At 52.7% G+C, this 10,016-nt stretch overlaps 1 protein-coding gene across 2 annotated transcripts in view; it reads left to right on the forward strand.

Moving 5' to 3' along the window:
* The window catches only part of ITGA11 (integrin subunit alpha 11), a 48,845-nt gene extending 39,246 nt beyond the window's left edge, over positions 1-9,599 (forward strand). For both annotated transcript variants that reach the window (XM_042804329.1, XM_032994212.2), the window contains exons 20-30: positions 288-495; positions 2,213-2,311; positions 3,646-3,722; positions 4,378-4,467; positions 5,780-5,870; positions 6,012-6,125; positions 6,808-6,894; positions 7,094-7,204; positions 7,641-7,736; positions 8,133-8,246; positions 8,490-9,599. In XM_042804329.1, the coding sequence (XP_042660263.1) occupies positions 288-495; positions 2,213-2,311; positions 3,646-3,722; positions 4,378-4,467; positions 5,780-5,870; positions 6,012-6,125; positions 6,808-6,894; positions 7,094-7,204; positions 7,641-7,736; positions 8,133-8,246; positions 8,490-8,561 (1,159 nt within the window). In that variant the 3' untranslated portion in view covers positions 8,562-9,599. The remainder of the gene's footprint in view (positions 1-287; positions 496-2,212; positions 2,312-3,645; positions 3,723-4,377; positions 4,468-5,779; positions 5,871-6,011; positions 6,126-6,807; positions 6,895-7,093; positions 7,205-7,640; positions 7,737-8,132; positions 8,247-8,489) is intronic.
* Positions 9,600-10,016: the final 417 nt, after the last annotated feature.

Consider the following 10,016-nt stretch of genomic DNA (forward strand, 5'->3'; position numbering starts at 1 on the left):
CTTTACCCTTTGCTAATGGCACGGGAGCTATTTTTTCCCTTAGACCCCAGCTGTACTAAGAGCTCCTGGCTGGGTTGGAGAAAGCCAGGCACCGTCAGCCAAAAATCACAAGGGCAGTGACGATCCGCGGGAGGAATTTGTGCTTCCTCTTTCCGTAGGGGCTCAGCACGACGGAGGGAGAGCAGGGATTGCCTCCTGCCATCCTACGCTAAAAAAATTTCCCGGGGCTGGGTCTTGGCGCGGCGCTGCCGGCGGCCCTCGCCCGCACCGCTGCCCTCCTCTTGCAGGGAGTACTGCCGGCGGGCTCTGCGGAGGGCCCCGCCGGACTGCACGGCCTTCAGCCTCTCCTTCGACACCTCCGTCTTCATCATCGAGAGCAGCAGGAGGAGGGTGGCCGTGGAGGCGGCGCTGGAGAACCGAGGCGAAAACGCCTACAGCACGGTCCTCAACATCTCCTTCTCCAGGAACCTCCAGTTCGCCAGCTTGATCCCCAAGGTGAGGCCGCTGGGGGAGATCCGGGGATTTCCAAAGGTGCTTCTAATCGCAGCCGGATGAGAAAACTGTGCCCTAAACCAGAGCCCAAAAACGTCTCCATCCCTCATAAATCAACCATGGGTTTGGGCTTAGTTTCTAAGCACTTACAGCCCTCGCGGCTCTTTATTTTGGAAATACAAAAGCTTTTGAATTTTAAGAGCCTGAAAGAAGGTCAAAAGCAGATGAAATTATTCCCCTCTTTATTTTTCTACTCCAATAGTTTAAAAATACTCGCTGCACACGGCCAAGTTCCCGTCAGGGATGAAGTTTTGCAGCTGAGATATGACTCCTGGAAGTACGGGCTGATAACGGGAACGTGGCCCCAGCTCAGCATCGAGCTGGGCGATGCCACTTTTCTACAGCTGTCCCCTGGACGAGCCCGTCATGTCCCATCCACTCCCACCCTCCCCAATATTCCATGCCCCCCCACCGCTCGCTCAATCTCGGTGCAAATCCTCCCTTTTCCCAGCGAGGTTTGGGAAAATCTGCTGATGCTGCTGAGCCCTCCCTCATCCCCCCCCCCAATGACTTCATACCCGCCCGCAGACCTCATGTCCTGCGTTTGTTTTTCTACAAGCCGTGCCAAGGGAAAATTGTGGGGCACGTTGCCCACAAAATGAGAAAAATGCATTTTCTGAGAGGTTACTCCAAATTAATTGAGGGGGGGGGGGGAGAAACCCTACGGTGCTCCGTAACAGAAAGCACCGTGCAGGAGTGGTTGCAGGAAATATTTGTAGCTGGTCATAGGAGCATCACAGTTAATGGGTTCCTGGCTGCCAGTCCTTACAAATAAACAAATTGCCAACTGGAGGGGATGGATGTTTGTGTCGGAGGCTGTACAGAGACCCAAATAAAGAATAGCTGTGGCCCCAGAAAGTCTATAATCTCAGCAGATTAGAGTGAGGAAGCTCCAGGCTGCTGCTGACGGCTGTTAAGGCATTTTCCCTCCAGCTGGTGCTGGGCTGTTTCAGCTCCTGGGTCGAGCTCGTCCAGTGGCAGCAGCTCGGAAAAAGACCCTTGTGGGGTCTAACGCAGGGCCGAAAGCTGGAATATCTCATCACCTCATGGTGGGGATGGACACTTGCAAACAACCAGGCTACAACCTCTAGTAGGGTTGCTGCAGCTTGGCAGCGGAGGAGGCAGAGCAGGGTCAGTGTCCCATCCCGCCGCAGCCTGCGCTCGGGCTTTGCGATGGGCAGGAGCTTCTCCAGCCTGGCTGGTGAGCTGGAAGGTGTTCAAGCAGCAGAAATGAAATTGTTGAGACAAGGAAATTAAATATTACTGTTTAGCTGGCGGCCATGCAGAATAACAGCTCCTGTTATCTCTTGATGCTTCCCTGTGACTCCTCATCACAGAAAAATATTCTTCTTCCCAATTATAGTGCCAAGAATAATTGAGTTCGTTCATTCACTGTTGTAGTTAAATTTATAAAAAGGGTTTATATCAGCAAGCTGAAGTTTCTTGCTAGAAATGGCCCTCTCCAGGAATGGTCCTGGAAATTCGGCTGCATGGGAAGGATTCCCAGCCTGCGGCAAGCAGGGTTGGTTGGTTGGTTTGGTTGTTTTTTTCCGAATGTTAAAGCCTGTTTTAAGCTTCGTGGGCACGTTTGCTGCTTTCATAAAGAGCCAGGACATGGGGCTCTTGCCCGGTGTCATGGACAATTTGCATCCCGTTTTAGGATGACACAGACATCAACATTGACTGCATGACTGAAGACAAACACCCCAACAAGAAAGTATGCAACGTGAGCTACCCGTTCTTCCGAGCCAAGGCCAAGGTAAAGCTATTCCCTCCTGCCCAAGCGAGGCTTCACCCATGGGACAGGAGCCCCCTGCCCCCGGCATGGCCGCGGGGCCGCATCCGTCTGTCTTCGGGCTGGGCGCTTTGAACAGGATTTTTAAAGATAAACATTTGGTTTCTTCCCTTTTTTCTGTCCGTCGCTGGTGTTTGAAAGGTGCGTTTGGGCAGCTGGGATGGTTAGGGAGCTGCCTTGATGCTAGGAGAGCACCAAAACCAAACCCAACTCCTCCAAGTCGAAGAATTTGACTCCAGTCCTTCGGAGCTTATTTAATGTTGGCTTCAAACCACTGATGGTAACTTCCCCGAGCTCCTTTCTCGCAGGATGAGGCACCCTTCCCTGCCTGAGAGGTTTTCCTTGCTCTCAACACCCAGGGTCCCTCCGGACCCTCCTCCAAACCTGCCCAAGCCCTCTCGGGCTGGTAGCATCCTCCAAACCGCAGCTCACAGCGCTTCCCAGCACTTGGGGCGAGCCCAGATCCAGGTAGCATCATTTTTTAGATGCCGTAAACCCCTTTGCAAATGTGAGACGCAGCACGAAGGTGGGGAAGGAAAAAAGGAGGAGCTGCCGAGGAACAGTCACCAGGGCTCCGTGTGAAATTCCACCTGCCCATCCTGCATCCCCCCCCCGTGGGAAAAGGGGCCAATACAAGCGAGATCGAATGATAAAATCTTTCCAGCACCCCATATCTGTCTGAAGCCTTTCTTTGTCAGGAGCTTGATAATGATGGATGAGCTCCAGGCACCTCGCTAGGCTTTAAAGCTCCCAAAAAAGCCCTCTCGGATGCCTGTGGCTGTACAAAGAGTGCAGCAGCCCGACTCCCCGTGACCTACGGGGGCTGAGAATGCATCTGCGTGGCACCAGGTAGTCCAGGTCCTGCCAAAACAAAGACAAGCTGGAAATGGAAATTTGGCCCAAGAGCAGCGGAGGCTTTAATATTATACTCAGCTGTGCAGTCCCAGACAGTTTGAGGTCATTGCCACAGCTCTCGCAGATGTGACATTTATCACATTTTATTGTTGTTGGCCTCTCTCCGGCTGCCTTCCCCCGCCAGCCGACCCCGTGCCGCAGATGGGAGCGAGCGGCCTCTCGCTGCAGGTCCCCTGGAGGGTTTCTCTTCCAAAGGAGGGAGCAGGGGAGCCGTTTGCCTCTCCAATCTCAAAGCAAAAAAAAAAAAAAAAAAAAAAAAAAAAAAAATGCAGCATGCGGGGCTGAGAGCAAATCCTGCAAATCCCTGGCCAGCACTTGAGGGTTTGGTTTTTTTTTTTTTTTCCACCCTAATATTTTCTCCAATCTGTTTCCAACCTCCACAGGTAGCTTTTCGCCTGGATTTTGAATTCAGCAAGTCAATTTTCCTTCAAAGCATGGAGATCTACCTAGTCGCCAACAGGTTAATGGCTGTTTATCTCCTTTCCCTGTGTTTGCGAGATCAACAGGTGATGCTGGAGCCTTTACTCGGGGAATAACCACAAGGAAACCCGATTGCCATGGGTTACTATAGAGTGGGCAGCCCTGTATTCACAAACCAGGCTATTTTTATTTATCTATATGTTCATATCCATCATTTCCCTGTACACGTGGAAGCTGTGCAGTTGAAGAAGGGTCTCCAGCCACTGCTGTTTTCTTACCCACCTTCACAACTGCAAACACTCCCGGGAAAAAATCCTAACAGCTTCGCAAAATTCTTCTCACCTACTTGCCCCGCACAGGTAAAATTTTCTGACAGCCAAGTGAAATCTCACTAGGGTGGTGAGTTTTTTTTATTTTTCATCAATTATTAGAGCAGATGAGGATTTGTTCTGCCGGGGCTGCTGCACTGCTTTAAGGCTGCTGGGTGTGAAAACTCTCTCCAAATGATCTACTTCTATGGCCTCGGGTGAAAAAAAGTTACAGAATAAAATTACTTCGCTTTACACTTTGGCCAAAAAGCAGATCAGCCCTTTTCCACTTGCTTCCTATGACCCACCCACTCCCCCCCCAAAAAAAAAAATCAGAGGGGAGCCAGCTCCCGCCTCACCCCCCCGCTTGTCTCGTTGCTGTTTCAGTGACAGCGAGGAGAAGGAGAGCACCAAGGAGGACAACTTTGCCCACCTGAATTTTCACCTGAAGTACGAAGCCGACCTGCTCTTCACCAGGTGAGTGTTTTGGAAGGGGACGCAGCTTCTGGGGGGACACGGCTCGCAGGGTGCCTTTCGGGGAAAACCAGGGCTGGTCCCATGGGAGCTGCGTTCAAACAGAGCCCAGCACAAATTGAGCTTCAACTTGGGGAATTTGCTTAGAAAAGGGGCTGAGGGAACTGTAAAATCAGGGGCATCCCATATAGCGGGTCCTCATAAAAATCAACAGCAAGGAGCAACGAGGTGCTGGGCTTTCATAAAGTTTAAATGCACAAGCGTTATTAAATAGGTGTGAGGGAAATTTGGGGTTTTTTAAGAGGAAAAGTACTTATTGTAGGTAATAATGTTCATAACATGTGTTACTAGCCAGTGTCTGGGCCGGTAGCCATCCCACTAAAAATCATCTCACCAGAAGCTCAGCTGAGGGATGTGTGTGGAAGGGTTTGGGCATCAACGATAACTAAAGCAGAGAACGTCCTCGGTCCAAGGAGAGCGGGGAGCTAAGACACAGACGATAATTTATTAACCTGATTTTAAGAAAAAAATGTGGACCCCAGAAGCACATTCCCTGGCTTTGCTTGCTGTAATTCTTGGTAGATTTTTAAGACCTTCAGTCACTTTACTTTTTTTACACCAGAGGCAGTGGGGCACTGAAAATAAAACCACTTTAATACTTAAAATTTATGGGGAGCCGGGGGCTCTCAATTTAACAAATGACAGAATTGCCCTTATGGGAGAAGGGAGAACTTGGAGAAAAAGTAACAGCACAAAAAATTCAAATTTGGGCACCTTGGGGAGAAAAAAAAAAAAAAGAGGAAATAATTTCAAAGAGGATGGAGGGTTTTGGGCCATGCATGTCATGTTGTGACAGCGGTGAGCGTGCGTCCCATCGCAGATGATCCTGGCCGGGCTCCCACGGGCACCCATCAGATGCTGCTAGCTCCTTCCCCTCCTCTCCAGCTGCCAGACAGAGATGTGATTTCCCTCCTCTGACTTACACGTGACATTCAAACCTCCGACCAGGGCCTTAGATGTCTCTGTTATATTTAAAAAGCGAGAAAAATTCTACAAAGAAAGGGAAAATACAGCAGAAGCAGAATAGTGTGAAAATCCTCTGATTTTTTTTTATTTTTTTTTTTTTTAAATTTTTTTTTTTGCACGAGGTGGAGCCAGACGATGGTTTCCATCCGAAATGGGGCCAGACAGATCGAAAGTCCCCCCCTGCGGGGAATCTGCCCGCGGAGGGGCTGGGGGCAGCTGGGCACCGAGCTGCTTCATGCTCGGTTTGCCCCGAGCCCACCTCGCGACTTGTCCTCCTTCGTCACGACAGGGCGTCGAGCCTGGACTACTACGAAATCAGATCGAACAGCTCCCTGGAGAGATACGACCGCATCGGCCCCCCCTTTCATTGCACCTTCAAGGTAAGGAGGGGGGGTTAAATTGGCTGAGGGACCCCCCCCCAAGCCCCATCCTGGAGGTGGGATGTGCCGTGGTCACCCTGCTGGTCCCCATCCCGCGGGACGCTGGTACCCCAGGCGCATCCCTGGCTTCTGCCCTCGCAGCTGCAGAACCTGGGCTTCTTCCCCGTGGAGGGGGTGACCATCAAGCTCACCGTCCCCGTGGCCACCCGGGCGGGCAACCGCCTCCTGCTCCTGACCGAATTCGTGGTGGACCAGGTAGGAAGGGGGTTTCATCCCCATTAAGACCATGCGGGTCCCCTTCTGTACCAGGGGTGGGGATGGAGCCACCCAACGGCGGGTCACCCCCCCCCCCCCCAGCCTTTTGCAAGCCCACGCCACGCTCACACCTGCATGGACAGCCCTGGCTCCTGCCCGGCTTTCTCCCTTCTGCTTGGCTGGAAACATGGAAAATGGTAGCGGCCAAAGGGTTTAGTCCAAATATTTCCCCGAGCTAGACCTCCCTCCAGTATGCAATTAATTCTTGAGGGTCTTGAAAGCCTTAGCTGTGCCTGGAGCGAACTGGAGGCGTGAGTGACCGTTAAAATGGTGAGAGGGCTGGGAGCAGACCCCGGGGCATCCCCAGCCTCCCAGTGCCCCCACAGCCGTGCGGGACTCCCGTGGGAAGATTTATGGATGGATTTGGCCTCGCCGGGGGCGTTTTGTAGAGCAGCTCTGGCAAAGTCCCCTTGTCACCCAGCACACGTGGCTGGTGTCCTGGACAGGGCTCGCTGCCAGGGTGATTTTTGCTGGGGAGAGGCTCAGCCACCGGTAAATCCCAAGGCGGGTGCCAGGGTCCCCTGAGCACCCCAGGATGGGTGCTGAGCACGGGGCAGGATGCGGGGAGGTGGCCACCGTGGTCCCCATCCCCGTGCTCGGAGCTCATCGCCTCCTCCCGCAGGAGAACGCGACCTGCAATATCTGGGGAAACACCACGGACTACCAGAGGACACCCGCCGAGGAGGACCTCTCCCGCACCCCCCACCTGGTACGCACCTTTGCGGGCCTGATCCTGGCCCCACACAGCCACCAAACCAGAGAGAAACCCCCGGGATGGAGGGACCCCACGGGGGAGGGTGGGTGCATGGATCCCGCTCCCCTCGGGCCGTGCCTGGGGAGAACCCCAGGAGGTTTTTAGCCCTTTCTCAGCCGCGACGTTCCCACACCACAAACCTCTCCCCTCGCAGAACCACAGCAACTCCGACATCGTTTCCATCGACTGCAATGTGAAATTAGCCCCCAACGAGGAGATGAATTTGCGCTTGCGTGGCAATCTGTGGATGAAGTCTCTGAAAGCAGTAAGTTCTCCCAAAGCAGGCACGTAGCTTTTGAGGAAAAATCCCCCAAAGGAGCCCTCACACCACAAAAACATGGGGTTTGGGTTTTTCTTTTTTTCCCCTCTCCGGCGATTGCCCTCCCTCCCAGCAAGCCCAGGCACGTGTGAGGTGATTTTTTTTTTTGTTTGTTTTTGTTTTCAAAGCCCACTTATTCTGTTAGTGTGTGCAGCCAACGTCCTGCACAGCACCTCGTTGTGGGGAATTTAATCCCAAGCAGCTCTTTTTGCTGCAATTTAACCACACTCCCTACTTGACCTGCATTGTCCTCCCTCTCGGATGCAGCACACAACAGCCCTGGCATGGATGTGAAGCTGGGGGTGAGGAACGAGAGCTGTGAGGGGGGGGGACGTGTTCCTCTCCCACAGCCAGTGCTCACGTCCAGCGTCTCTTTGCGCAGCTGAAGTTCAAGTCACTGAAGCTCACCATGAACGCTGCTCTCCAGCGACACTTCGGGAGCCCCTTTGTCTTCCGTGAGGAGGACCCCAGCCGTCAGGTGAGGCCCCCCCCCCCCCCCGCCCTGGGGAGGACAGTCACACACAGACACGGCAGCTTTGGGGATGCTGCATAAAACCCCGCTCTGACCCCAGCGGGAAAAACCCTGTGGCTGGCAGATAGGGCTGGAGTCGTTCTGCAGAGCCCCGAGCAACTCGGTGCAGTTGTGACCCGAGCCAGGCAGCTCCGGTCCCAGCACCGCCAGATTCAGCAGGGGAAAAGCTGAGCCAAATCGCTGGTGTGTGGGGTGGGCATCATCCCCCCCCACCCCACCCCCAGCAGCTCCAGCATCCTCCCCAAGGAGGGGATGCTCAGCACCCCCCCACCATCACACCGGTTCCCCGCTTGGCTCTTCCACCCAGCACCAGCGGCGTCTTTTGATGCTCTGTCCTTGCAGATAACGTTTGAAATCTCCAAGCCGGAGGAGTCGCAGATCCCCATCTGGATCATCCTGGGGAGCACGTTAGGAGGGCTCCTGCTCCTGGCCCTGCTCGTCCTCGCGCTCTGGAAGGTGAGCAGCCCCTGAGCCACACGCATTGCGGGACCCCCAGCTCCCCCCAGCTCCATGCCCACAGCCCCACGAGCCCCTCGGCACCGCCAGACAGCACAAAAAGCTCCTCTAACCTCTTTCCGCTTCCCGATTATTTCTGTTCAGAGCCAAAAACCTCCTGGCAGTACCCCCGTTAAAAGGAAGGCGCTTCCCAGCAAGCAGCTGAAGTAATGGTGGGGTTTTCTTTCTCTTTAAACCCTACAGCTTGGATTTTTTAAAAGCGGGAGCCGCAGGCGAGCGGCGGAGCGGGAGCGGAGCGCCCAGGGGCTGGAGTGATGCTGCCGGGGGGCGCCGGGTGTCCCCCCCCACCCCCCTGCACCCCCTTCCCAGCCCCTCGCCGGTTACGGAGCAGAGGTTCACCTCGATGCTGAGGGATCAGGGTGCTCAACTTGGGTTTGCATCGAGATGAGAGTCCACCCCCACCCCCCGTGTGTGAAGTCACCTAAACAGGTCCAAAAGTCAAAAAAAAAAAAACAAAAAAAAACCAAACAAGCAAACCAAACAAACAAAAAAAAAAAAAAAAAAAACAAAAAACCAAAAACGCCATCCTACACATAGCAAAAATCCCCAACCCTTACTGGTGGCCTCGTGCCACGGTGAGGGGCTTCCAACTGGGGTTGCAAGGAGGTGGCAGCGGCGTGGGGACAGAGGGGCCACCGAGGCAACGGGCCCCGTAACTTGGGGCAAACTATGGGGCTGCAAAAAAAAAAAAAAAAAAAATCTGTAAAAAATAATATTCTTAAAAAAAAAAAAAATAATATGAGGATTGCTCATTCCCGTGGCTGAGCTGTAGCAAACCCCTGGGCTTTGCTGGTCACAGCTCTCAAACTGCGTTGCATTCGTTAACCGGAGCAATTGGGTGGAGATTTTAATTTGTCTTCTTCTTGATGCACTGAATACAAATGATAGCAAATTAAAGCACCTTAATGCAAATCTCCAGTGTCCAGCTGTACATACTTATTCTAAAAATACTTACCTGTTTAAGCAAAGGAGAGAAAAAAAAAAAAAATTCAAAAATTTAAAAAACAGCTATGAACCAGTTTGAAGTGTTTTCTACAAACTGAGCAGTGTCAAAGAGCTTGTGTCCAGCAAGGGGCCACACGTGTATTATAATTGTACATACTTGGTGTCACGCGAAACCGGATGATCGGTGCTGTTTGACAAAAATCTTTCTTTTTGCATAACAGAATTATTTATGCTAATATTAATTTTATGGATGGAAAGAAAGCATATGTCCGCCGGATGTGTAATGAAGTTTGTTAAATACTGTCTTAGTATTTTTTAAGGATTAAAACCACAGTATTTTAAAAATGACCAGCCTCTCCTCCCCGTCTGTGCTCGCCCACTTCCACGGCTCGGCTGAGAGCTGCTCACACCCCTCGGGGACACAGCGGAGGAGGATGGGGCTCGGATTTTTTTTCCTCCACCTTTTGATGATGGGATGCAAGTTTTTTGCAGCCCGGTTTTACATGGATGCTGTCAAGTGGGGGGGGGAGGGGGGGGGGCAGGGGGGTGTGCAGCCTTTGCAAACCTTGAGGAAGGTGTGCTGCAGAATCAGCCCCACTCATTGTATAAAATGGGGGGAATAAAAAAAAAAAAAAAAAAAAAAATCTGATTTTCACTGCTAGCATCCTCACCTCGGATGGGCGTTGGTAATGGCAGAATTTCTGACTGATTCGGGTCTTGGCTGTCCCTGAGGGCCCGGCTGGGGTGCGGGGGCACCCCGGGGAG

This window comes from Tyto alba, unplaced genomic scaffold, assembly GCF_018691265.1.
Source record: "Tyto alba isolate M040663 unplaced genomic scaffold, T.alba_DEE_v4.0 Super-Scaffold_41, whole genome shotgun sequence".
Lineage (NCBI taxonomy): Eukaryota > Metazoa > Chordata > Aves > Strigiformes > Tytonidae > Tyto > Tyto alba.